This window comes from Tyto alba, unplaced genomic scaffold (genome assembly GCF_018691265.1).
Source record: "Tyto alba isolate M040663 unplaced genomic scaffold, T.alba_DEE_v4.0 Super-Scaffold_6, whole genome shotgun sequence".
NCBI lineage: Eukaryota > Metazoa > Chordata > Aves > Strigiformes > Tytonidae > Tyto > Tyto alba.
Genome location: NW_024881327.1, coordinates 54,113,302 through 54,140,924, shown reverse-complemented (window position 1 = coordinate 54,140,924; position 27,623 = coordinate 54,113,302). Strand labels below are relative to the sequence as shown.

Genomic DNA, 27,623 nt, shown 5'->3' with positions numbered 1-27,623 from the left:
TTTTTTTAAGGGGATTTCGCAAGTCTCTGCGCCGGTTCAAATGGTGACATCTCCACTGGGACCACGCTCGTGGGACGGCAGCTGCGTGGTCCCCGGGTGGGGGTAGGGGGTGGTTTTAGCTTTGCTGGGTGGGTTTTGTTTTTTTTTTTTTTGCTGGTCGGGGCATCCCTTGCTCCTCTTGCCCCTGGATTACGCGTGTCCCAGCCTCCCCGGGGTGGAGGTAAACCCACGGCGGGCACGGCAGGGAGCTCATCCCCGGTGCCGGGGAGCTCGTCCGATGCTGCCCGTGGGGGCATGGTGGGATGCGGTAGTTTCTCGCAGGCATTTTTCTCTGTTTCTTTTCTTTTTTTTTTTTTTTTTTTTTTTTTTTGAGCTCCCACATTTTGTGCATACAGGGAGCAGCCTTCTCCTGGAAAGCTGCAGTCAGTGGGGGAACAGAGGTGCTTCCAACAGGGGGTTATGGCCAAAAATCCCTACCCTGTTTCAGAGGAGACAGCGCAGATGGGCTGAGGGGTGGATGAAATGGTCTCCTGAGGTGCTTTCTGGGGTTGGAGACCCAGGAGCTGCCTCCAGCCCACCACCAGCTTCAGCGATTTGGAACAAATTTTATTTTCTGTCGAGATCCCCATGGGCTGTTGGCATGCGGGGAGGCCCCAGCTGAGGTCTGCAGCTCTCACGCTGCAGGTGAGGAAGGTGGTACCAGGATGGGGCCGCAGCCTTCTCCCTCCTGGGCAGATGGTCCGTGGCAGCCCATCACCCCGGGAGGGCTGGAGGAAGGGGAGATGCCCTGGGAAGGGCCATCTCCTCGCAGCCGTGCTGGCCAACAGGCACCAAAAACCTCCAACGGTGGTCCAGAGAAGAGGACAAACCCACCCAAAATCTGCTTTTCCCGGTTGGTTCCTCTCAGCTCAGCATGTTGGGTCCAAGCACACCTGGTTGGGGCTCGGGGTGGCAGGGGGGCTGCGCTTAAGGCCGGTGTGTCCCTGCAGCTGGCAGTGATGTGATGGGTGTCCCCCCGTGGCGTGGGCAACTCCTGGCACCTTCTCCCCAGGGTGGAGGATGGAGACGCTTGACCCTGCTGGATGCCTTACAAAAGCCTTTTCCTTTGGAAAAAAGAAGGGTATTTTGGGGGGGTCATGATGTACTTGCAGGCAGAAGCTAGCCAGAAGAACAAAGCAGAATGAAAAAAACAGCCGTGGCCATAGACGAGGGATCTCCCAGGGCAGTTGGGTTGGTGCTTTCACCAGCAGCTTTGGATTTCAGGACAATTTGGCCAAGGTTTCTCCTTCAGGCTGCTCGGGAAGGCGACGAGATGGCAAACGTGGGTGTCCCATGCCAGTCCCTCTCTCTGCATGGAACAACTTGGTCTGGAGGAAGCCTGAGCAGGTGGTGGATGTTGGTGGGACAGAAGCATGACCCGTGTTTCCTGGTGGACAAGGATTTTGGAGATGTTTTATTGCCTTGGCGGGAAGGTTTGGGTGGAGAGGAGGTGAGGCTGGAAACCTCTGGAAGAGCGACCTTCTCTCCTGGTGTCCTCTGGCTCCCACAGCCCCCGCGATGCAGCTCTGCCTTTTGGGCTTGTGCTGTCCTGGCTGCTGGTTTCTGGGCAGTGTTTACCCAGGTTTGGGTGCCCCTCTGTTAAACAAATTAAATGAAAATGAGCGGAAACCCTGCAGGAATGGTGGGCGCCATTGCCTCTTGAGGAACGGCCTCTTCCCACCCCACCTCCACCAGCCCACAGAGTGGACGGGGACGGTCCAGCCGTGACACGGCGGTGCCGAGCCCAGCCCTCTGCAAAGAGCCCGCAGGGACAGGCTGAGCCATCCTCATCTCCCACACCATCAAACAGCCAAAAACTCTTCCCCGCCCCCCCAAGAAAGAGAGTTCGAAGAAAAAAGATATTCCCCAAACAAGGATCCTTGGCAACGAGCGGCCGCAGGGGGTTTGAATCCATCTTCCATCCCAGGAAAGAGTGTAGCCCTGCCTCTTTGGGCGGCTGAAAAATTTCCTTAAGTAGCACCTTCTCGCCTGCGAGCTGGCCCCGGGGATGAGCGCCGGCTGCCAGTCACTAAGGCCTGCAAAGAGTTTGGATTATTTTTTTTTTTTTTTTTTCTTTTTTTGTGCATGGGCCAGCATCTCCGTGCTCCAGGTCCTCCGGCAACGGATGAGCGGCGGATGGTGGGTTTGGTTTCGCGGGGCCTCTGGCTCCGCCGAGCAGAGGAGGGAATGTGCTTTGTGGTTCCCTGAAGGTCTAACAGCCTCCTTCCACTTTGATGTGTAAAATCTTGGAGAAGCCCGGTCTCTTCCTCAGGGCCTGGAAGAAGAGCAGAGAGCATGGTCGGTGCAGGACCTGGCAGTCTGGCTGCCCCACAGGTTGATCAAGAGAGAGGAGAAGACACCTAAAATCCCCACCATGGGAAGGGGTTCACCCCGGTCCCCTCCCCACGGCGATTTGGCTTCCTTGCAGGACTGGTTCAACGCCTCTTAATCCCATGCCCTTGAAGCTAGCTCTGGATTTGGTTTCTGCTTGGTTAAAACCACTGTTTCCAGAGGACCGTAGTCGTTTGGGGCAGACAACATCAACATGCAAGGGAAGGTGGGATTTGCAAAGCACGGCGGTGGGTGGCCATGCAAGGAGAGCTCTTCTGACATGGCTCTTCTCTGAAGGTGACCCCCAGCCTGGGGGTGGATGTGGGTCTGTCTTGCTGCCCACTGGAACCGCAGGAGCCATCTGACCCCATCCAACTGCGCTGGTGGGCCCCCCGTCCCCAAGTCCTGCTTTGCATCTCACGGGAGTTTCACCTGACGCCCCCACGGGAGCCCAACCTGCTGGAGGATGAAGTCAACCAGAAGAATGAAGTGAAATGGAGGCACCTATTTTACCCTGGGACATGGGTGGAGGTGTCTGCCTTGGAGACCCCGAACAGATCAAGGGCAGCCCAAGCCCTGCTGAGCATCACAAGCTAAGCAAGGTCTGCAGCTCAGCCTAACTAAAATGAACCGTATTTCTGCTTTCACAGGTGGATTTTAAATCACTTCCAATTGTTAGGCAAGTAAGTAGCCCTGAGAAGGAGGCAACAGCCATTTTCTGTCCCCGGGGAAGGAGACCCACAGGCAAGCAGTCCTGGTTAAAGCCGTGGGAAGGAATCACAGCCTGTTAGATCTTGTTTCAGCTTTTGGGGCCTGTGTGTCTGAGGGATAACGAGCCTTCAGGATGTCCCTGGTGAGGTAAAATGTTCTCTACTGAGGAACTTCAGTGGTGGGCAAGAATTTGTCCTCAGAGCCAATGGGGACACGAGACTGGTGACACACGGGTGACCTGGGCATGGCATGCTTTACCTGGAGTTTGTTCACCATTTCTTCAAACATCTTCTTGGCTTCAGGGCTATGGGGCTCCTTGAAGTAGTCCACAATGCCCACCTGCACGACGATGGACTTCAGGTTCCGGCACACACCTGAGGGGCAGAGGTACCGCCTGGCCTCAACATACCTGGTGGGGAGATACCGTCCCCACAGCCAGGAGGGACCCTAAAACCCACCCCGTGCTCCTCAAGGCCTTATGCATTCGGGGGAAGGTCACCCTGAAGATGGAGGAGACCCGCTTTTGCTGACTAAGACCTCTGTCGGGAGGACAGTGGTCTACAAGATGGTCCCTGATTGTCCTATCCCAAATCAGCAGTCCTACTGCTTCCTCGGTAGACCCTCACTCTTCCACCCAGAGGGGTGGGTTCCCAACCTCAGCCACCTGTGCCATGACCACCAGGAACGGCACCTCAAACAGACCCTCTTGCCTTCTGCAGACCTCTTTCCCCCCTGAGCTCCCGTCCTGGCAAATGGCTTCAGTAGATGGTGTGACCCCAAACTCAGATACGCCAGCGTGGGTCTCAGGTGTGCCACAGACATTGAGGCCCCGACTACACTTCAGGGAGCACGGAGGGAATGTCTCCATCCTCCCTATGGCCCAAGGCAAGATCAGCTCTTCTTAACCCATCCTTGGCAGGGGGTTGTTGGATCCCCTCTTAAAAATCTTCCACCGTGGAGCTCCCGGCACCTTCCAGTGTTGGCAGTGGGTTCCTGGGGGTAGGGCTGGAAGGCAAGGTCTGGTTCATGGGTGTTGACATCGGGTGGCACTGTGGTCATTGGGCGATGCTCTGTGCTCCCCCCGGCATTGCTACTCACTGTTGAAGTGCAGCAGGGCTTTGGGGGTGACCGGTGTGGAGGTCAGCACCAGCATCTCCAGCCCCTTCAGCCCCTCTCGGCACACCTCCACCGCAACCTCCTGGTTGATCTCCGCCACGTGGTCCAGCTCCAGGACCTGAAGCCGCATACAGTTTCGGGCTGGAAGGACAGAGCACCCACGGGGAAAGGGATGAGGACAACCGATGGGAACGCGGGGTGGTAGGAGGGATGGGAGGCAGCAAGGAGGGGCAGGGTGCACCCATGGGCCTTGGGGGGGGTGGGCTTCTCCATTGAGATCCCCATGGGGCATCTCCCAGGGCTATACCCTGCCTCCAGCAAGGTCCCCTTCTCCGTGGCCCGTCAGGGGAGAGCTGCCTACCTAAGGATGCCAGTCCCTGGACGCCGCAGCCCGCCCCTCCAATGCCCAGCGCCCGCAGGTGTGGCCAACACCGGCCGATCATCTGAAGGCAGCGGTTGCTGAAACGCGTCGGCTGCTGGCTGGGGAGATGAAGAAGAAAGAGCTGGGGAGGGCTGGCGGAAAAGTTCACCTCCTCCCCCACGCACGCCAGTCCTGCAAGGGGGGGGTGTGTGTGAGATCGGGACCTCTCCCACCCCACCCACCCCGGGGTTCCCCACGCTGTGAGGAGGTGCCTCCAGAGCAGACGTCTCCATCTGAGCAACCACCCCGGGCTGTGCTGCAACCAGGGGCAGGTCCATGCACTCAGTGGAGCCCCTCTGCCCCAGTCCCTCCACCTTTGGAGATCCGAATCAGGCCCTGAACTCTGTTGCTCGCAGTGATCAAAGCAGCAGGAGCCTGGACCTCTAGCTCAGGTGGAGAAGCCTACACACCGTGGGGTTTTTCCCCCAGGGAAGAAACAAGCCGCCAGGGGCTCGACATCCAGTTTCTCCTGCTAAGAGACATCCCACTCTGTGCACCTCGATCCAGGGTGACGGGGGACATGACGTTGCACCAAATCTCCCAAGACAAGAAGAAATGCCCCGGAGGCAGCCCCATGGCACAGAGGTGAGGAGCCAAGTGACCTGCTCTGTGAGCCATCAGCTCCTGAGCACCCAGATGTCGTGGGGTGGAGATTCACCACCATCTTCTCACCCCCAAAATGCTTTTCCGAAGCAAGAGCAACTTCAGTCATCTCCCTAAGCAGCGGCTCTACGTCCTTTTAAAAACACCCAGGCCCTTCAGGGCTGCTGTTACACAAGCAACAAGGAGCTCAGACAAACATCTGATGTCCAGTGAAGCCAACCAGACCCATCATGGCTTCCCTTTCATCTCTGGTGTTAGCACGCTCGCTGGAAACATTCCCAGCTCAGCGGGGAGGTGCCTACACCCAACAGCTCCCGGCCTTCACAGGGAGGGATGGGGCTGAGCTCCTGGTCCCCCAAACTGGCTTCCAGGATTGCTACTGGTCCCGCAAGGAACCCCCATCTCCATCAAATCTGGATCTGGCACCCAATTTCTTTCCAGCCCGGTGGTCCCTCTCACACTCAGCCTGGCCTCCTCCTAACACGATTCTTACCACGGATGTAGAGGTGCGACCTGGAGGGAGATGATGTCCCTGCAACCTGCTCCAAGGGCCCAGATGACTTCATGACCCACGGGGTCCGTAGAGCTCCTGGAACAACACAGAGGACACGTGGTGGCCCCCACCAGCAGTGATGCCACCCCGGGGGCTGTGTCTGCAGCCTCCATGCTGCTCCAGCTCTCTGCACCTGGAGGGACGAATCCGGTCATCATTTATAACACACAATCTGCCCGTGAACCAGACAGCCCCAACACCAACCCATGCAGGAAGGTTCAAGGAATTTCTATCTGGAACCGTGCCTACGGATGTGCAATGTCAAGAAAAAAGGAAGAAGGTGAGGTCGAAAGTGAGGCTGAAGGTGAGATTGAGGATGAGGTAAGGCTGAAGGGAAAGGCTGAAGGCGAGGTTGGTGCTTGAAGATGAGGTTGATGGTTGAAGGTGAGGCTGAAGGTGAGATCGAATGTGAAAGCAGAAGTCTTCAGATGCAAAGGTGGCAAGTGATTGAACCAAGACTGCCAGGCCGTGTACCCTGGCAGAGCAAATACAACATCCCTGCAGATGCCATTGGGGTGGTTTCACTTGCCCCCTGCCCAGCCTGGATGAGAAAGGTGCCAGGAGGTGGTTAAGGACGTTTCAGCTGATGGGTGGTAACTACCAGCCAAGGGAGGTGGCTGCTCCATGGCCTCTGTACCAGCTCTGTGGTTGTGCTTTTTCTGGTGCCCCTGGCTCCCAAAACCAAGGAGAGATGTCAGAGAGTGTCATCCTGGTGCCACCAGCCCCAACGGAGGCCCCTGGCTGTTTCACCGCACGAGGCTGCCTCCCGAAGACCAGGGCTGCACTTCCTAACTCTAAATGACCTACTTCAAAACTTCAGGCAAGCCTAAAAATAAGTGATGGGTGTTATCTTGAGCGTTTCACACGTCTCCACTGAAGAAGCCTGCCAAGAGCCCCTTGCGAGTGTGGCGGGTTAATTAGAGCATGAGTCAGAGTCACAGGTTAGCGATGTGCCAGGAGCACTTGGGCTTGCTCTAACGCCCTTGGAAGGGCTGATGGAGGAGTCTTTGGGTTAAACCCAGCAGCACTGGGCTGCCTCATGGTGTGGGATCCTCCTTTCAGAGCTGTGTCTGAGCTCACTTGATCCGAAACAGAGGAGACAGCTGGGTGTGCCTTCCCACCCGAAGGACTCAGGTCATGGATACCCATCAGCTGCAGGTGAGATGGATACCAAGGCTGAGGTGGTCATCTGCAGGGTGCAGCGGAGCAAGGATCGTCCTCCTTGAGTGTGTAGGAAAGATAAATCCTGTCCCCACAGGAAGCAGAGCCTCTTTGGAAAGTGGGCAAGACCAAGGAGCAGTCAGTGATCTCCTCCAGGACCTGTGACCTCCTTCAGGACCTACACCATCGTGGGCCTTGTGTTCTTGATCTTGGGCAAGGTCTTCAGTCTGGGTTTTAGCAATCCTGTGGCAGAGCTGTTCCTCCCTCCCAGGACAGAGGGACCCCAAGGTCTCTTCTTCCTATTAGAAGCCTTCATCAGGGGGTGACATTCAGGTGGGACCTCACTGGGCCCCAGTGCTGGTGCACCTCTTCTTCACCCTCCTCTAATATAAAGCAGCATCCCCGTACCAAGACCCCGGTCACGCCTCCAGCTGGGGTGAGATCGGTAACAGGAGAGTGGGAATGGAGCTGGAAGGGAAACATCTGCATGGGAACGTGCCAGAAGAGGATGAGAGTTGCAAGGACAGCTTGCACTGGGGGCACTGGGCTGGGGGACACGGAAAGGTGGGTCCTTCGCACCTGGGCAGACGGGCTGCGTTCTGCCAGGGAGTGGGGATGGGCACCAGGGGAGTCCCAGCACGTCCCATGGATGTTCCCAGCCTTCTCCCAGCCGGGGAACCACACGGTCCCTGGGGGGAAAAGGGGTGGGGGGATGCGGGTGGCCATCCTTACCGGTACGTGACAGCCTGGAGGGCCCGGCAGTAGCAGCTGGCCAGCCAGAGCGAGCGGTCCGTCAGCACATTGGGGCAGTGCGAGATGCGGAGGATGAGCAGGTTGCTGCCCGTCGCCTTCAGCAAGGACTCCAGCCCGGCTTCCAAGCAGCCCCTGCCAGGGATGGAGGCAGGGTCAGGCACGGGAGCCCGCGGCCACCTTGGGGCCACATCAGGAGGGCGACGTGGCCCACGGGGGCCCGTGGCTCCAGGACCCTCAAGACCCATAGCAGGAGCCGGTGTGCGATGACCATCCATCCATGGAAATGGGAGGTCGGGGCTCGTGGAGCATCGTCATCCCGGAGGACCAGTGGCTCCGGCTGTGGGAGGAGGGTGCCCAGGATGCGGGGACTCACCGCGTGCTCTTCATGTAGTCCTCCTTGCTCTCCTTCTTCCCTCGCTGGCGCGGCTTGAGGTTTTGGAGGGTGAGGGAGTGCATCTGGGTGCACCACTGAGACAGCATGGCCAGGAACTGGGGGGACAGGGGTGGCCGTCACCAAGGGGGAAGCCCTCAGCATGCCCCAGGCCACCCGTCCTTGGCTGTCTTTGGGCAGATCTGTGCAGCCACGCACAGGCATTTCTGCACACACACACACACACACGCCATGAATATGTGAAAATGCGCGTACGGGCTCACGCAAGAGTGCGTGCAACGAAGTCACGGGTGTGACCACAAAAGCACATTAAAACCTGCCCACGCGTGAGCTCGTGCCCACGAGCACGCACGTGCAAACGTGCACCGCACCCAGCCGCCGGTGCAAGCACGCAACTGCCTGCACCGACGTTCCCACGACCATCGACACAAGCGACCTGCTTGCACAGCTTCACCTTTCTGGAAGAAAATTCTCGCCCTGGGCAGCGCCATCCCCATCCCCGGTACCTTGGAGGACACCCTGGCATTCTCCAGCAGCACCCGTGTCCACACGGCCGGGTGCCGGGCCACGAACTTCCAGTCCTTGCACACCTCGGCCGCCCGCAGCAGGGTCTTGGTGTCCAGGTAGGTGAAGATGCAGAAAAGAGCCGCCCTCATCTTGAGGATCTCGGGGCTGATCACCTCGCTGGAGTGGCCCGGGCTGCCCCTCTCCAGCCGGCCCGCCTTGCCCCCGGCCCCCTCGGTCCTGGCTGTGGGACACCCACCATCAGTTGCCACCGGCGGCTGGGGGTGACGGTGGGGAAGCGATGCTCCCCGCAGAGCTGGGGATCCATCCCTGTCCCCCACCACCCAGCCTCCCCCCCTCCTCCCACCCCACCAGAAGATCCCGGCGCGGTCTCACCCGTCAGCCGGCAGCTGCCGGCGGGTCGGGATGCAGCGGATCCGGGCGCCTCCGGCTCCCAGCCTTCGGCCTCCGACTCGGTGGTGCGGGAGCCCACGTCGGAGACGTCGCCCTCCTCCCCCTCGGTGCTGTTGCGGTAGGGCCGGCGGTGCCAATTTTGGATGGCTTGTCGGCGCAGCCCCGAGCCCCGGCCGCCGTCCCGCGCCGGGTAGGGATGCCCGTCGGCGGTGTCGTCGGTGGGGCACGGCTCTGCGCTGTCGCTGTCGTAGCAGCCCGAGCTCTGCGACACGGCTTTCGCCCGGCTCGAGGCCCTGGGGGACAGGGATGCCCAACCTCAGCGCTCGCCAGGGTGTGCATCCCCTTCCCACCAAAAAAAAAAAAATAATGAGCAGCCCATTAAAATCCCAAGCAGGCAGCACGGCTAGGGGACTCACCCGGTGCTGGAGGAGGAGCGCTGGTTGGACACGCCGTAAGGACCGTGCACGGCCGGCCCCGGCCCCGGGTGCCGGTCTCTCTGTGGGGAGATGGGACAAGAGGAGCCAACATGGCGAAACCCCAAATGTGGGTGGCGCAGCCGGGGGAGGCGACCCCAAGAACCAGCCCAGCGCCAGCCGTGCTTTGGGGTGAGGCCGTCCCCGGGTGGGATGCAGAAAAACATCACCCCAACACCTTGCCCGCACTCACCCTGGAAACACGGCCCCACCGAGAAACAACTTCTCTTTGGGATCCCGCCACCCAGGAGCAACATCTCTTTGGGATCTCCCCACCCAGGATTATCCATTTCCCCATGGGAAGGAGACGGGGGTCCCTACACCGCCCCGCTTAACCCTTTGCAGCCATCAGAGAAGCCAGAGGGGTGTCCGTGCCTGTGCCCGTGGAGGTACCGGTCGGCCGGCGGCCTTGGCCCCCGGCGTGCCGCAGCGTCCCAGGCTGCCGTTCGGGGTGGTGCCGCAACTGCTGCTGATGATCTGGAGCTGTTTTTCGGCCCGGTCCGCCCGGTCCAGCAGCTCCTCGATGAAGTGTTGGAGACGGACCTTGGCGTTGGCCTCGCGGGCGGCTGTCTCCTTCAGGAACTGGTCAATCTGCAGCACCTCCCTGCGTGGAGGGGACCGGCGGGTGACACCCCAAACCTTTTCCCACCCGTCCCTGTCTGCGAGCTGGGGCGGAGGGAGGGGTGTCCAGGATGCTTGTGTGCACTCAGATCATTCCATTGGTTTCGGTCTGTGCCAGCCCAGACGGCTCCTGGGCATGGTTGGGGGCAGAGCAGGGACCAGGGGATGCTCCTGGCATGCAGGGTGGATGTAGTCACCTTGTTTTGGGGGGCACGGTGGGGAATGACATCCCCAGCGCCTTTGCTGGGAGGTACATCGCTCCCAGGATTGGATTCAGGCCCCTGAGAGCGATGGAGCGGAGGGAGGATGATGATGATGATGGTGTGGCGGGATGATGGAGGCGGATGGCAGTGGTACCCTGCAGCATTTGGGGCAGACTTAAAGGAAAGACCTGGAGGGCAGCTTGAAATTTTTAAACCCCGCTCAGCCCCGGACCCCCCTTAAGTCCAGTCATCTCAAGGCCCCGGCTCCCTCGTTAACACATTAATTAGCAGGCGTTCCGGTGGGCAGGTGTGGAGGTGTCACCCCCAGGATACAGCCAGCTCCGGGGGCTGAGCAGGAGCTCAGCGCCTCGAGGTGGCCCCATCCTGCACCGCACACGCCTGTGCCCCGGCGCTCCCACCCCCGCCGACCTCACCCTCTTCCCAAAAACATGGGCACGGACAGGCAGGCACACGCAGCCATCACAACCCCTGTCTCCCCCCCCCCACTCCCCCACACACCCCCCCCCCCACCAGGGAGCACACGCGTCCCGAAAACACGCATGGACATCTCCCCCCCCCCCCCCCCCCCGCAAATGCACGCGCCCCGTGAACGTGCACGTGTACCCCCGGGCATGCACCCCCACCCCCCCCCACAAGTGCTGAGCCACCTTTCTGTGCACAAGCACCGGGAAAACACAAAGGCAGACGCACCCCCCCCCCCCCCGACACACACGCACGGGCTGGACGCAGCCCATGCCTACTGCCATTTAATTACCAATTAATTTCCCCACCCCACCCCCCCAACCTGCCGTTTGCAGGGTGAGCCTGGTAATGATTTGGGAAGGCTCCCGGCGAGGGGCCCCAGGAGATTTGGAAGGCAAATGGGGCGCTGGCACGGAGGGTGTAAGGTGATGCTGATGGTTATCACCTGCATCGCTCTCCTTCCCGTGGACCGGGTGGAAAAACACCCCCCGGGAAAGCAAACGGAGCCCGGGAGCAAAAATCATCCTGTGGGGACAATGGCCTCGTGGTGTTTTGGAGGTGACAGGGTTTGGAAACGTCCCGGGCAATGTTTTGCTCTTGGGGAAGGGTGAAACTGGCTTTGCTGATGAAAATGATTTCCGATGATTTCCCTACAGCTACCAAAAAAAAAAAACCCCACAAAAACCCAAACCCCATCTCTTTTCATCAGCTATTCCCATGCTCGCTCTGCAACCTGGCAAGTGATTTTTGTCACCCTGGCTTGAGGAGTTTGGGGACCGATGGGGACAGTTAAAGGGCAGGAGGGTTCCTCTAAGGAAAGGGAGGTCCAGGAGGTAGTTTTGGGGCATAAATCCAGGTTGTTCGGTGGTAACAGTGTCCGGGTTCCACCATAAACCAAATAAGATGTGTTTGACCCATTGGTCGCCTTCTGTCCTCCCTGTTTTACATGTCTCTGCTTCAGACTTGTCCGCTCTGGTGGTCCTTGTCCTGCCAAGATACCCCTGGACAACACCCCCGAGGCAGCTGATGGCAGCCCCCACACCTCCCCATTGCCTGTCCCATACACATGCATCCAAACCGAGAGGTGTTGCCTTTGTCCATCCCCAGCATCATCCCACTCCTCACCCCAGGACCATCCCCACCACCAGCTAATCCCGTGAACCTCGTTTCTGAGCTGCAGTCATTATCTTGAGTCAAAGTCATTAATGAATGTGCTGACGATGGTGAGGATCAAAAGTCCTTCAGGAATCCCACCAGTGCTTCCCAGCCCAGCACAATCATGACTGTCCCCCACTAACTTGCTTTTCTCTGACTTTCTGGTCCCCATGGTGGCCTCTAGTTTTCCTCACAAGCTCCTGAAGAACAAGGTCTATTTTGCTTGAGCAACACTGATGGGCAAAATGACCCAAGTGGAGGGAAACTCAGGAGCAGTGCTGGGGTGGGAAAGGGGTTTTGAGTGGAAAACATAGGATGAAAATGAGGATGACAGTGCCACAGTCCTAACAGCAAATGGAGGTCATATTGCCTGGGCTATCCCACCCTTCTTTTGGGAGAAAACCCCTGAATTAGGCATGGCCAAGGTGGCCCCTCTCATGTTTATGACCATGGGACGGGTCAGTGGGATTGCTCAGGTCGAACTGGGCCAGATGATTCATCTGGGGAGCCAAAGGGGGACTACTCAGCCCTGGTTTTGGGGGGACACCCTTTGGTACTAGAGATGGGCTGCAGCCACATGGCCACCACCATGTTCCTTGGCAGGACAGCAGGATGGCCACGTGCATCCCCAGCCTGGCCACGTCCTGGGGGGCACTGGTGGAGCTGGGACAAGGTCTGACATGATGTGACCCAGCTTGGTCACGGACACGGAGAGGCTCAGGTCTACGTGGACACTGCCAGCGTGGGAGAAGATGTAAAACCTGATGAGTGATGATGCTAACGGGCATTGCCAAGGGGATTGTGCCCTAGCACTTGGTCGGAGGGTTTGGTGGCGGCATTGGGCTCTTGGGGATTGTCATCGGGGACCGATTTCCCCCCACCCCGCAGCCAGGAGAGGAGGCAAAGGACTCACTGTTGCTTGCGGGTGAGCTCCTGCTCCTTCTGCACCAGGTCCTGCTTGAGGGAGGCCAGCATCTCCACGCTGACATCCACCTGGCGAGACAGTTCCGATGCCCGGTCCTCCAGCTCCTGCTTCTCCCGGCTGAGCCGCAGGCTCTCCTGCTTGGCTTTCTCCAGCTCCGAGCTCTTGCGGTCCAGCTCCACCTGGAGCCGGCCCACCTGCGAGGCGATCTTCTGCTCCACCTCCTCCGTCAGCTTCTCCAGCCGCTTGTCCACCTCCAGCTTCTCGAAGGCACGGATCTTCAGGCGGGCCAAGCCTTCCTCGTAGGCAGCGTCCATGGTGGCCGGCGGCGCGGGGGCCGGCGCCACGGCTTTGCCCCGCGTGAAGATCTCCGTCAGCGGGATCTCGATCTCGTGGACATAGCGGGGCGAGGGGGAGGAGGACGGGGCCGGCTCCAGCTCCTCGGCGGGGACGAGGTCGCAGGAGAAGCGCTGGTCCTTGCCTTGGAAGGAGGTGCTCTCAAAGTAGTCCCGCCGGGCGGCCGGGGTCAGCAGGGCCCCGTCGGCGGCCAGGGGGAAGACGGCGGCATCGCAGATGCTGTTGGTCTTGGAGAGGACGTAGAGGGTCTCATAGGTGTGGTTGTACTCCAGGTGTGCCCGCAGCGAGGAGAGGCTGCGGAAGCGCTTGTGCTCCCCGCACCGCGGACACCGGTAGGGCAGGTCCAACGAGGCCATCCCTCAGCTACGCGCCCCGATGCAGGGGAACCGCACGGCCCCGCTCATGGCGCGGGATGGATGGACCGGTGGCACGTGGGATGGGTTGGGGAGCCCCGGGCGGTGGGGCTGCAGCTCTGCTGGGGCATGGTGGGGTGGGAGCCCTGGGGTGGGAGTGGAGGGTCCGGTGAGTCTGGGGGGGATGTCAGCATCGGCCGGTGACAGGCGCTAGAAGAGATAGGGGGGGGTTAGTGATACAGGGATGGTGGGTCCCCAGAAGTCCCTCCTTGGTCCTTCTTCTTAGTCCCCTCTCTACCTCCATCCTCCTACTCATGCACGACCCTTGGGACGGGCCACAACCTTTGGGAATGTGCACAATCCTTGGTAAAGATTTACAACCCTTGGGAAGACCCACAACTCTTGGGAAGATCCGCAACTCTTGGGAAGACCCACAACTCTTAGGAAAGATCTACAACCCTTGGGAAGACCCAAAACCCTTGGGAAAGATCTACAACCCTTGGGAAGACCCACAACTCTTGGGAAGACCCACAACTCTTGGGAAGACCCACAACTCTTGGGAAGATCTGCAACTCTTGGGAAGACCCGCAACTCTTGGGAAGACCCACAACCCTTGGGAAGACCCACAACCCTTGGGAAAGATCTACAACCCTTGGGAAGACCCACAACTCTTAGGAAAAATCTACAATACTTGGGAAGACCCACAACTCTTGGAAAAGATCTACAACCCCTGGGAAGGTGGGCAACCCCTGGGAAGTTCCATGATCGTTGGGAAGGTCCCCCACTCCTTGAGAAGGTGCACAACCATTGGAAAAGTTCACAGCCATTTGGGAGGAGTACAGCCATGAGGCAGATGGACAACCCAGGGGAAATCTCACTTCATCTGCCCTGATCTTGCCAAAGAGGGGTGTCCCATGTGCTTACTTGCCCAACCACCACACAATGAGCCCCTGCAGTGCCAGGGGTCTCCAGGCCCCAGGAGCATCCCTATGGTTGATGCTGGGGCTGGGTTGATAGAAGCCGCCTTCTCCAAGCAAAGGGTGACCCAATCCTGCTAGACCAGCCCGTGCAGCCTTGCAGCAGGATTAGTTACTTCTCCAGCCCCCCACCGCAGCCATCAGGCCTCATCGGTGATCCCCTCCGGGCCTGTGAGACCCCCATGCTGTGCTGATACAGAGGACCTGGTGGCTTCCCATGCCAGGGCAAGTGAGGGTCCCTCTTGGGACCTCGTTTATCCCCCACTCACAAAACCCTCCAAGACATTGTGGGAGGGGACAACCCCACCCTTGTGAAGCCAGCAAAAATCCAGCCTTGGAGGTCACCGTGGTCTCCTCCAGCTTGGGAGGCACAAGCACATAACGGGGCGCATTTTTGTGGCGCTTTCACCCCAAAGCACTGAGGGCACCCCATGGGTGGGAGCATCCCTCGCTCGTCGCTCTGTAATATCCCACAAAAGGCTCTTCCCACCCCCCTAAAACCCCTCCGAGACCCTCTGCACCCCATAACTGCCATACTTGGTGAGCACTAAACCACCATCGAACACCCCGTCCCCAGGGAAGCATCCTCAGTGGCTCAGCACCCCCCTTGGAGGGTACAACCGAGCCACGAGGTTCAGGAAACCATTTTATTTTTAAAGGGAAAAATCAGTAAAGGCAAGAAATCCATGTGAAAATAAATAAATAAATTAAAAAAAAAAAAAAAAAAAACAAAACCACAACAGGACGTGCCGGGAGGATTTCTGGAACTGCCTGGCTGTGTTTTGGGGTGGTTCCAAAACGCACCCTGGCACGTTAACCCCGCCTGGGCGACCGACCACCGGCACCAGCCCGGCCGAAACCCGGCGAACACAAAGCACCGCCGGCAACTTCGGTTGCTGCCGATGGGATGAGAAAGCGCTTTTCCACCGCCGGGATGGGGCCACGGCAGCATCGTGCCACCGATATCTCAGGCCTGGATCCCTGCCCGCGTCTCCCGGGGTACCCGAGCAGCCTCGCTCCGTATTTCCCAGCCATAAGCCAAGGCAGGATCCGGCCCAGGCGGGTCCAAAGGCACACATCGCCCGGTCCCTGTCCTAGGCAGGTCCTACCCTGAGCACAAAACCTTCCCACCCACCCAGCAACAATCAGGATTTAAGGAAATTATTAGCGGAGTCATTACTACAGCGGCCACGCTAATAAAGCCCACGGGCATCCAGAGCCGGGAAACGCTCCCGGCTGTCGGGAGATTGCAGCAAGGGGTGAAACCCATCCCCGGGGCTGCTTCGGTGCCGCTACCTGCGATTCATCATGGATCCTTTCTTTGCATTGTTTAAACGTTTTTCCTGCCCCCTCCCTCCCCTCCTGCCAAAAAAAAAAAAAAAATTACCAGCAGGCAGCTCTGCTGCTTGGTTGAGGGAAAGGGGGGGATGGAGAAGAGGGGTGGTGGATGCTGTCGGTGCCTGATGGTCCCCATCCTTCCCCGGCTGAGGCTGCTATGGCAGCGGGGTGGGGGGCACCGGGGTGGGACACACACACACACACACACACACACGAGGGCTGGGGATGAGGCGCAGGGCGCTTGTGGGAGGTGAGCATGAAAAAGCCGGGGTGCATCGAACCTCCATCACTCCCCCCCCCCTCCCCCTCCTTCCCCCAGCACCTGGAAGAACGAGGAGCGGGTCCCTCCTCACCTCCTGGCAGTGGCTTTGTCCCCGCTGCGTCCCCCTGCTCCTCGGGGGGGGGGGGGGGGGGGGGGGGGGGCGAGGAGAAGCTTGGGGACAAGCCACCACCTCCCAGCGCAGCATCCCGCTCCGTACCTGCTTCTCGCCGCCGACCTCCCGCGCTTGGCTCCTCCGGCGAGGGCAGCATCGCTCCCGCTTGCCCGCTGGGCCACCAACCGTCCGAGCGGAGCTAGCCGGGGGGGGTGTGTGGCTACGGGGGTGAGGGGAGGGCACAGACACACACAGACACACGGAGCACGCACACCCGCTCCGGTGCACAAAGAGGAGGGGGCTGCTGAGCGGCTCAGGGCTTTGTCGGGGAGGAGGGATGCTGGGCAGGAGGGATGCAGCCCGGGGAGGAGGCAGGAGCTGCGGGAAGCATCCGGCTCCCTGCGGCCAGCACCTCCATGCCAGGCAGGCCCTGGGGAAGGAGGGAGGGTGGTGGCTGCGGGAGGAGGAGGAGGAGGGAGGGAGGGAGGGAGGGAGGGAGGGAGGGAGAAGAGGCTGAAGGCGCTGGCGGGGTGGTGGGAGGGCGAGGGCTGCTGGGCACCCTGGGGACAGCGGGTCCCCGGGGCGCTGAGGGGCTCAGGGGGGGCTGTGCATGGCGAAGGCAGGGGCGAGGGAGGGATGGAGGGAGGGAGGGAAGGAGGGAAGGAGGGAAGGAGGGAGGGAGGGCGAGAGCTAGCAGCTGCCTCCTCCTCCTTTGCAGCCTGAGCCCGGACTGTTTCTCTCTGCCGTTTTCCTCCTTCACAGCTCCCTCTGCCTGTCTCCCCACGAACACCGCGGGCTCTCCGCCGGGCCTTGCTGCCATGCGGCAGCTCGCCGGCCTCATCCTGCATCTCCCTGATCCCGTCCCTCTCCCCCCGTCCCCCCCCCCCAAATCCCACCCTTGCCCCCAGCAGTGAAGCCCCTGGCTGGGATCACCCCGGAGCATCCCACTCACCCCCGGGGGTCCAGCTGGTGCTGGGCGAGTGGCCGAGTGTGACAGCGTTGCTGCTTCCCCACCCAGGGCTGGACCCAGGGTTGCAAGGACCTTGGCTTGGTCCTGGCACAGTCCCTGAGCACCCTGGCTTGGCCCTCATCCTGTCCCTGAGCACCCCGGCTTGGTCCTGTTCTGGTCCCTGAGCACCCTGGCTTGGCCCTCATCCTGTCCCTGAGCACCCCGGCTTGGTCCTGTTCTGGTCCCTGAGCACCCTGGCTTGGCCCTCATCCAGTCCCTGAGCACCCTGACTTGGTCCCCAGTCCCTCATCAGACTGGATTAATCCCTGGTTTGGTCTCCAGTTTGGTCCTGATTTGGTCTGTGATCAGCTTAATCCTTGGTTTGGTCCTGATTGAGTCCCCAGGCACCTTGGTCTCCAGTTTGGTCCTCATCAAGTCACTGAGCACCCTGGTTTAGTCCCTGGTCCCTGATCAGCCTGGCTTAATCCCTGGTTTGGTCCTGAGTGAGTACCTGAGCACCCTGGCTTTGTTCCCAGCTTGGTCCTCATCCAACCCCTGATAAACCTGACTTAATCCCTGGTTTGGTCCTGATTTGATCCCTGATTATCTTAATCCCTGGTTTGGTCTGGATTAAGTCCCTGAGCACCCTGGCTCAGCCCCCAGCTTGGTCCTCAGCCAGCCCCTGAGCACCCTGACTTGGTCCTGATCTAGTTCCCGATCACTCTGGTTTAATCCCCGGTTTGGGGAGCTGCTCCCTGCGCTCCTCAGCTTGGTCCCCAGTGCCAAAGGCATCCAGCACCCACATGTTTTCTTCACCTCTGATGTGGGCGTGGAGGGGAAGACAGCAGGGCTGGGATGAGGATGCAGCCAGCCTGGGGGTCAGCGGCTGTCCCCATCCCTGAACAGCCTCAGATTTCGGGGTGCAATCCCTCCTCCTCCCCTAAAAACACAAGCATGAGGGCTCACTCCCATCCCACCCCAGAAGCAGCCGCCGGGGTGGGTGCCCTCCTCCCTCCCGCCCTCCCTCGGCAGCGCCGGCCGGGGGAGCCGAGGGTGAAGGCTCGAGCCCGGGTGCCTTTGCAGAGCTTTCAGGCTCAGCATCAATAATAGATGCACTTTCGGAGGGGTGTTAATAAAGGCCTCATGCATCATGCATGGCCAGCGGCGCGGGGGGAAAGCAGGGCTGTTTACTGCCCGCCCAGAGCTGACATCCTGCGGAGAGGTGCCCAAAAGACGCCCCTTCCCAAAGGAAACCTGGGTGCTGAAGTCTTTCTTAATAATATCTGGTGTGCCCCCCCCCCCCGAAAAAGTTTTTTTTCTTTTTTGTTTTTTTTCTTTTTTTTTTTTTTTTTTTTCCTGGTACTTGGGACCATCTGCATCCCATGGAGCCAGGATCAGGCTCCCACACATGTGGGCTGGTTCAGCTGCCAAAGGCAGCGGTGCTGTGGGCTGCTGGGTGCCCACCCGAGGGGCACGGGCACCCTTGGATGAGCTCTTAGGGCCTGGTCTGAGGGGACATTTAGGATTTCCCCCTCAACCAGGATTCCTTCTGGCCTTTTCCCCCATCCCATCACTTCTAGCAGCCCTTGGGGACGCCTGCCCAGCTTTCCACCCCATCTCCACGGGGTCCTCAAGCTCAGTGCGGGGCAGGGGGTTTTGCTGGGCTAATGGTATAACTGGGGTTTAACCCCACGATGCTCCAGCCCCCGTGTTGGCAAAGGGCTGGGGGACACGAGGGGACCTGGGGAAGGAGATCTCCATCTTCCATAACACAGTTGGAGGGGAAAGATCCCCCTCTCTCTGGGGTTGGTGAGGGGGAAGGAAATCTGTCAGAAGGAGTAGATTCGCAGCTGTGCTCAACACCCCCTCCCTGCCTCAGTTTCCCCATCAGCAAGAAAAGGTCAATCGCCCCCAAAGTGCCTGAGCATCCATGACGACCGCGTAGCCCTGCGCCAGGGATGTGCCGCCCCGTCCCCGCTGCCCGGCTCCCTCCGTTCCCACAGGCACCTTCTCCTTCGGATGAATTAAAACCAAAGACCGGCGTGCCCCCCCTGAGTGAGCATCTCCTGTTAGAAGGATGAGGTTTTGGGGAATATGCGGTTTTGGCTGATTTTTAACTACTGGAGGAGGGAGGCTCTGCTATCAGCAGCGCCTTCCAGGATGCAAAATCTCCCCCTTGAGCCATCCGGCTGCTGGCTGGTCCCACGAGGAGGGAAACGGCCGCCTAAAATGCCAAAAAGGAGGGAGCAAACAGCTCCCCCCCCCCCCCCCCCCCCCCCCGGCTTCGCAGGGGGTTGCATCCTGCCTGCCTGCCTCTGCGCGGTGCTGCCTGGATCTCCTCCAGCCCTGGGGATGTGCCAGGTTGAAGCTGGGGAGCGGGGCTGTATTTTGCCCCGTTTTTTGTGGGTGAAGCCTGCCAGGGCACGAACGGGGCATCCACACCCCACGGGGGGGCCCAGGAGCCCGGATTTGGGGGGGGGTTGAGCTGGGCTTTGGGGTCCCCACGGTGGAGCCTGCAGCTCTGGATCCAAGTTGGGCAGATCCCTCCAGGGCTCAGCCCCATCAGAATAAACCCAGAGCCACGTCCCCTCCTTTTCCCCCTTTTCAGAGGGGGACTCCCCCCCCCCCCCCCCCTTGGGGAACAGGGATCCCTTCTCTGCTCTGTCCTGGGACAAACCCCTTCTCCTTGTCGCCCACCTTGGGGATCTGGGGCTGCTCAGGAGGAGGGTCACTAACCCCCCCCTGCTGCACTGATCGATTTTTCTCTCCCTGCAAATTATTTAAGCACCTTTTTCCCCCCCCCCCCATACGCAGCAGCTAGAGGTCAAAACCGCAACAGAAATACCATCGGCGTCGGCTGCTGTACGGGATTCAAAAGCAGAGAGCAACCCCAGCAAGGTCTTCGATTAGCTCAAATCTTTAATTAGAAAAATAGACACAATTTTCTAATATTCCTGATAGATTCTTTTTCTTTTTACAAACAAGAAAATAAGAATAAGAATAATAAGAATAATATCACCTTTCCAAAGGGACCGTTACGCACCGGTTGCCGAAGCCCGGCAGCATCTCTCTCCTTCGGGAGAAAGGACCAGTGCAGCCGCAGCCCCCGACTGCGCCGGCCAGTAAATAACCAGTCGGGAGCATCGTGTAAAGTGCTGGCAGGGGAAATCACAGTCAGGTCGCTACAAATGCAGCACGTCCGTGGGTTTGGACATATTTTTTAAAAAAAAAAAAAAAACCAAAACAAACCACACAAAAACCCCCCCCCCAAGCATGTCGGTGGTGATTTCTTTCTGTACATGGTTTTTTCTTTCCCCTCCTTGGAATAGGAGCTATAAAAATGACTCGGTTGCTGCAGTTTGGAGATGGCTCCGGGCGGTCGGAGCTGCCACATCCCACCTCTGCAGCCGGTGGCCCGGCGCCGCGGCATCGCCTCTGCCTCCCGCGTCGCCCCTCTCCTCCCTGGCACGGCCCGAGCTGCCGTCAGCTTCTCCAGGGCCACCCCAGGAGGTTATTCCCACCCCGGCTCTCCCGTGAGATGCCCGGGGGACCTCGGGAAACACCATCTCCCAACGTTCGGGTCGAAGCTTCACAGTGTCCCGAAGGAGAGACCCACCGAGAAGAACCCCAAACCTTTGAGCTTCTCCTCCGTCCGGGCTTTCTGCTTCAGGTGCACCTTGCTGTGGCGTTTCTTCTCGTCGCTCCTGGCGAAGCGGCGGCCGCAGGTGTCGCAGGAGAAAGGCTTCTCGCCGGTGTGGGTGCGGATGTGGGTGGTGAGGTGGTCGCTGCGGCTGAAGTTCCGCAGGCAGATGCGGCACTGGAAGGGTTTGTGGCCCGTGTGGATGCGGAGGTGCCTGTTGAGCTCATCCGAGCGGGCGAAGCTCCGGATGCAGTTCTCCACCGGGCAGGCGAATGCTTTCTCGTGGGGTTTTGGGCAGAAGCATTTGGAAGAGCACTTGGTCCGGCGGGTCTTCTTCTTGGGCTCGGCCAAGGGAGGAGGGTTGGCGGGCAGCAGGGAAGGGATGGAGGAAGAGGTGGGGTGGCCCAAAAAGTCCGTGGCGGGGACAGAGGGCGAGGGGTGAGGATGGAGGAGCTCGGCAGAGCTCATCAGACCCGGCAGGACTTCGGGCTGGGCCAAGGAGGCGTCGAATTCCGGCATTAAGGGAGGCGGGAGGTTGTGGATCTTGGTGTCGGCAAAGTCCCCGCGGGCCGGGAAGTTTTCTGGCTCGCAGCCGAAGCCCAGATGGGTGCCGAAGCAGGCAGCGTCCTCTGCCAGGCTGCCGAGCTCCGACTGGCAGCTGACGGACAAGACGCTCTCCATCTTGGAGCCCAAGGGGTGGAAAAGCCCCTGGCCGCTCTCCCCGGCTGGGAAGGCTTCGGGAGAATGGTAGCCAGCGGGCAAGTAGGCCTGATGCTGGGCGATGGGCTCCCACTGGGCGCAAGAGGCTTTAAATTTGTCCAAGGGCGGGGAACCGGAGGGCAGCTTGATGTCCTGCTTGTTGTCCAGGAGCTTGGGCTGGAAGAAGCACTGCGAGGTGTTTCCCAAGGTGGGTGGTGTCTGGAGGGGTTGAGCACCCTCCGCCGTGGGGAAGCTACCGTAGCCCTGCTCCGGGAAGGGGGCTGGCGTGGATCCGTTCATTTCGGGCTGGCAGGCGGCGGCGTAAAGGTCCAGCTGGCTCTGAGCCACCTCGGGACACGGGTAAAGAGCATCCAGGTGCCTTTGGTGGCCCTCGGAGGAGGCGAAGGGGGAGATGCCCAGGATCCCCGACATCAGGTTGAAGAGGGATTCCTGGTCCTGGGGATGCTCCGGGACCGCTTTGATGAAGAAGCTGCCGGTGTAGCTGAGCGAAGGGGAGGGCTGGCTGCCCAGGAGGGAATAATCCACCCCCCCGCCGCTCAGCGGGGCGCCCAGCAGCTCGCCTGGGGACACAGAGAGGGGACGGCGGTTAGAGGGACGCGGGGAGGGAGGGAGGGGGGGGGAGAGGCGGGAGGCTGATGTTAAGTCCCCGTCTGGGTCTCTGGGACCACACGGGGAGCCCTGGGCTTCACCCCCCCCTTCCCCAACAGGCCCCCCCCCCCCCCCCCCAACCCCGGGCTAGAGAACCCACAGCCAGGGGCTGGGAGCAGAGAGGGGGGGGAAGACGCCGGATTCCCGGCTGCAGCTATCACTCCCGGGGGGGTCCCTCATCCCTGCCCGGCTCCCCCCATGCCCTCACCTCCGAGAAAATCCGTCTCTGCCAGAAGTTGCTGCTCAGGCTGCTCCAAACCCTGCAGGTCCCCGGTTTTCATCTCGCAGCTCTCCTCGTACTTGGAGTAAAGGGGATCCGGGCAGGAGAAATCCATAACGTTGAGCATCTCCCTCCAAGGCACCGGGGCTGGGGGGCTGGGGGGGGGTGGGCTCTGGCGAGCCGGGGGGGGGGGGGCGGTGGGTGCTCGGGGCTAGTGGAGGGGGTGCTCGGGGCTAGTCAAAGGGTGGATGCTGCGAGGTGCCCGGCTTGAGCCCGGGGGATGCTCGGGGTAGGAGCCAGGGACCGGCTGGGGGGGATGCTCAGGGGGTGGCGGGGGGGGCTTGGGGGCAATCCGGGGGGGGGGGCGGGGGTGCTGAGCCCCCGGGTGTGGTGGGGGGGGGGGGGGGCGGGCAAGGGCAGGCAGGGGCGAGGCAGCAGCGGCAGCCCGTGCGGACACTCGGCTCTCCCTCCCCGCCGCCCCCTTTATAGCTGCAGCGGGGCTGCTCCGACCTTCCGCCGCAGCCATTTCTGGAGTCCCCAGTGAGGCTGCCGTGACGTAAATGCCCATATATGGACTCAGGATGTAGGCTAGGGAGTCCCAATAAGGAAATCTCTCCCGTGACGCGCTGCCCCCTCCCTCCCCCTCCCCCTCCCTTACCCTCCCCCTTTTCTCTCTGTGTTTTTTTTTTTTTTTTTTCCCTCCCCCCCCCCAATTTAATTTGATTTATTTATTTATTTATTTATTTTTTCCCCCTTCCATCTCTCTCTTTTCAACTAATAATCGCAATGTTTTCAACAGATCGCTGCAGGGCTCCGCGTGTGTGCACAGCATCCTCCTGCAATCCTGCCCGCATCCCTTCCCCCCCCCCCCCCCCCCCCCCCCCCTTAATTCCGCATCAGCGCACCCCCTGCACATGCCCGGGCACACACACACACACACACACACACACACGCGTGTGCAAGCACACACGTGTGCACGCAGCCTTTGCTTTCCTCCAGGTTCAGCTTTGCCCCTGCACATCCCATGACTGGGGGGGGGGGGGGGGGGAGATGCTGGGCACCCCTCCGGATCCGGCCCTGATGCCGCAGCAATGCACTGGGGCTCTGGCTCCCCTCCCAACGTGGGCTGCTGTTCTTCCAGATTTACATCTCCCCAGGCTCTTATTCGCCTTATGCTATTTTTTTCCCTGTGAATGCCTTTTGTTGCTCTTGTTCTTTCTAGAAGCGTGAAAGGTGCTGGGTTTGCTATTCCCCCCCCAACCCCCTCCCCTCCTTTCTGTGCCTGATTTTGCAATACTTTCTGCTGGCATTTCGTATTTGCTTTGATTTGGAGCCGTGAAGTGGATGCCGGCTCCTCCTGCGATTGAGCAAGCGGCCAAAAAAAAGAGAAGGCAAACGCTGCGGCCAGCTCCCTCGCCGCGTTTCAGTCATCCGAGTTCATGGCTCCCACCCAGGCCGGTGTGCCATGGGCACGGATTTGGGCTGGGAGAGGGCAGATCCGTATGGAAAATCCCACCGGCTCGTGGCAGGGGGATGGTTGAAGAGCAGGCTCAACACAAAGCAGCGGTTTGGAAGGATCCTGGCAGTGCCCCGAGCATCCTCCCGACCCCCCCAGATGCTGCGGTGGGGTGAAGCCTCCAGTGAAGCAAGGCTGGAGGCTGCTGTTTTCCTTCCTTGGCTGTTTGAAGATTTCCAAATTCCCAACATCGATTCGGAGCTGATCCTGGACGAGTGAAGATTTCCAAATTCCCAACATCGATTCGGAGCTGATCCTGGACGAGCGGCGATGCTCTGGGGAGCGGATCACCACCGGCACCCAGCACAAGCAGTTCGGATGGGGAAGGGAAGGTTTTCTTTGGCTGTGGGGTTCAGAGCCCACTACAAACCCCCATCTCTAAAAATATTTACGGGTACAAACCCGACATTTCGCCGTGCAAGGCGGCCGATGGGAAGGTTACCTCCACAAGGGGGTCCGCAGGGTAAAGTTCCGGGGTGCAAAGGAGCTAGAAAGGAGGAGGAGACCTCTCCCTGGCCCCCCATCCTGCATGTTTTCCCTGCCTCCGTGTGCTTACAGCCCTTGCTGGAAGGCCAGATCCGTTGAGGATGTGCAGCGGCGCCCGCATCCGAGTCCACGGGGCCAAGCGATGCTCGAGCTGGGGTGCAGCTATTCTTGGCTCCAGCAATGACTCACTGCCTCACCTTGGGCAAGTCACCCTGAAATGTGTCTAGCAGCTCTTCCTCACGTTGCGGGCAGGCTCTTCATCGTTGCCTCTGTAACAGGTACCGAGATCGCTGGCGAAGAGGTGCAAAGAAGCATTGAGCCCGGCTGGTGATTCAGGGAGTGTCAGGGAATGAGCTGTAAGGGTGAGGTTGGAAATAAAAGAGGGGATGGAGAGAGATCCGGAAAATGATCAGTGTGTGGAAATGGTGAGTGGGATCCAATGATTCACCGTTTCTCATCTCACAGGAGCTGGGGGGAGCCCAGTGCAACGGCCAGCAAGTGGGTTTCAGGCAAAGTCAAAGGCAATACTTAGCCTGGCAGTGCTCGGTGCAACTGGAACTCAGCACTTCATGGGGACCAAGACGCTAAACAGGTTTAAAATAGTCCATCTGTGGCTACAAAACACAACCCCAACCTGTTGCTTAGGGGATCTGCTGGATGCCGGTGGGATACGACCGAGGGATGGGCCTTGGGGTCCTTGCTCTCTTCTCCATCTCTCCTTGGCTGCGTTAGATGGACCCATCAGACCTTGGTTGCTCTTATTTAATTTGGCTGTGCCACATTTCAACTGGGATGTCAGACTTTAGGATGTGGAGAGCCTCCAGCCTCCGAGCTGGAGTCCCGATCCTCGCTCTCGCCTGCTGCCGTGCACATCCCTGGGACAACTGCTGCCAGGACAAGCAGCAATCCTTTTCTCCCGGAGACGGAAAAAACTGTTCCACTTTTTATACGGTGCCATGGGAAGGTCGCCTGCTACCGCCGCGGGGCAGAGGCAGCTCCCGTAAAACTCTCTTCATCCTCAGAGATGCTCCTAAAATAGTGGCGATGTTTCAGTTCCCCAGACAAGAAAATAAACAATTATCGTGGGGTTTCTCTACGCCTCGTCTGCCTGGGAGAGCGCTGCTGACTATACAGGGGTGGCTGTATAGGTGCTGTCTAACGTGCCCTCTTCCTCTGGGTGAATACTTTTTTCTTTTAAGCCTGAGATAAAGAGAGACCCGCTTATATTAAAAAAAAAAAAACCAAACCAGTCTAAAGTGACCATCTTAGGTGGTAGTTTCCATGGGAGGAGTGTGGCTGTGTTAGCTCCGACCGTGGAGGTGACACCACGCATGAGGTAATGGGAAAACGTGACCACAACTAAAGCCAAGCCCGGGACCGGGTGCTGGCACAGCGTTTCCCTTCCCAGAAGGGGCACTTGGCTGGCGAGGAGGCGGGATAACCTTCCTGGGGTGCAACGTGTCGTCATCAAAATACGGAGAGGAAATCCGTGCACTGGCCAGGTCCCCCCCTCCGCCGCACGTGGGCACCCCGGGGAGGTACCAGAGCTCAGGTTCTGCCTCAGTTTTTGGGTCCTCTCTCTTTCTCTGCTCCCTGAGATGCTGCGGGAAGCTTTGTTTAAGGTCTTTTGAGAGCTGAGGTTTGGAAAGGGGTTTGGAAAGCCGTTGTGGCAGCTCTGTGCGTGTCCGTGGGGCATCTCGCAGCAAAGGTTCACCCAAGCAAAAGGGCTTCGGGTTCCCGTTCCCTCCGGGCACGGTGGGAGCATCTTTGGGGGTGTCAAGTGATGACCCAAAAGGAAAGAACGGTTTTGCTCTGGTGATGCCGGGAGCCCAGAAAAACTCATCTCTGAGCTTTCTGGCAGGGCACAGGCTGCTCAGCCCCACCGCTTGCCCAGGACCGCAGCCCTCCGAGCGTGCCGCAGCGCGCAGGCTGCCAGCCCGGGACTCCCCCAGTCACTTGCCATCTGGAACCCGTGGCACAAGCCACCGTCCCCGGGTGCCCGCCCGCCTCCGCCAGCCAGGGCGAGCTCTTGCTTGGCGAGTTCCTCGCTGGCTCCTGCTGATCCACCCAGATGTTCCCCACACCCCCCCCCTGCCCCCGGCAGAACCAGGGGCCGGCTTGGCCCCAGGGGTCACCTTTCTGCTGACCACCCCACCACGCCGCACGCAATCCTTTGCAATGGCACATCAGCCTGCCTTCCCCTCCAGTTTCCCAGTCTACGCTCCCAGTTGGGGTTATGGCCTTAATTCATGGCTTTGTCCCCTGCTTCTCCCCTGGTTTTCATCTCTGGGGGGCTTGGTTTGGGGTTTTCCTCCTAGTCTGGGGAGATTTTGGCAGGGGGTTGGATGCTCCTGGGACTCCCAGCCCTATTTAAGGGAGAAGCTCCCGTGGGAAGGAGGCAAATCATCCTCTTCCTCCTGCCTTGCCTTGCCACGAGCCAGCAAGGAGCTGGGGGGAGATCTGAGGAGCACCTTCCCCACCACAGCACCAGGCTGGGCAAGAGGAGGCAGCCCTGGAGCCGCTGGCGAGGGCAGAGATGGGCAGCACTGATCTGAGGCTGGAATTAATTTTTCCCAAGAGGATGGCTTGAGTATTGGGTAATGGCAATACTACTTTGGCTGCCAAACTTGCCCAAGCTGACAGATATCTAGGGTAGAGTGTAATTTCCGCGTGACTTCTCCAAGCTCCGAGTATTCATGGCTCATGTACCTTCTGCATTCAACCTAATGCCCTATATTTAATAGTCCTCAGTGGATTTTTCCACTGTTTGATTCCTTTACGAACCCTTCGCTTCCCTTACACTGTGAGACGATTTAAGTTTTAGGTGAAGAAATCTCTCCTTCTGTTTGTCTGGAGCATGCCCACCGCCTCCACGCTTGCAGCTTCAGAAAAGCCTCCGAGCAAATAGGTGTGCGTGCAATAAATCTGCTGGCTGCTCGCACGGGGCGACGAATTCCCTCCTCCTGGTGCTCAGAACCTCTCTGTGGTGATGGGTATAGCTGGGAAATTCCCTGCTGATAACACAAACCTCTTCCAAGGGCTTCTCTGCCAGATGAGAAAGTGGCTCCATTGACGCTGAGCTGCTGGTCTGCAGTATTCAAGAAGATGCTTTTGTGATTTAAATGTGTTTGTTTTTTTTTTTTTTTCCTGGAAGCTGGGGAAAAAACAACCCTGCAGCACTGTCTGACTCC

General features: G+C 59.5%; 2 protein-coding genes across 3 annotated transcripts; both read right to left on the bottom strand.

Moving 5' to 3' along the window:
- Window positions 1–338: 338 nt before the first annotated feature.
- On the bottom strand, window positions 339–16,923 carry FBXO41 (F-box protein 41). 2 transcript variants are annotated; one of them, XR_006167007.1, is made up of 14 exons: window positions 16,359–16,923; window positions 12,846–13,774; window positions 9,846–10,074; window positions 9,414–9,493; window positions 8,980–9,290; window positions 8,586–8,827; window positions 8,062–8,177; window positions 7,668–7,820; window positions 5,715–5,810; window positions 4,559–4,677; window positions 4,180–4,338; window positions 3,340–3,455; window positions 1,519–2,314; window positions 339–1,426 (listed from the first exon to the last, which is right to left on the bottom strand). XR_006167007.1 is itself a non-coding variant. In XM_042807764.1 (13 exons), exons 2-13 carry the CDS (start codon window positions 13,565–13,567, stop codon window positions 2,252–2,254), a joined length of 2,406 nt encoding a protein of 801 aa, XP_042663698.1. In that variant the 5' UTR covers window positions 13,568–13,774; window positions 16,359–16,923; the 3' UTR covers window positions 339–2,251. The 2 variants fall into 2 exon arrangements, 1 of the variants encoding a protein (XP_042663698.1); XM_042807764.1 differs by having other exon boundaries at window positions 339–2,314.
- Window positions 16,924–20,472: 3,549 nt separating this feature from the next.
- On the bottom strand, window positions 20,473–22,557 carry EGR4 (early growth response 4). Its single transcript, XM_033007078.2, has 2 exons — window positions 22,419–22,557; window positions 20,473–22,122 (listed from the first exon to the last, which is right to left on the bottom strand). Exons 1-2 carry the CDS (start codon window positions 22,555–22,557, stop codon window positions 20,792–20,794), a joined length of 1,470 nt encoding a protein of 489 aa, XP_032862969.2. The 3' UTR covers window positions 20,473–20,791.
- Window positions 22,558–27,623: the final 5,066 nt, after the last annotated feature.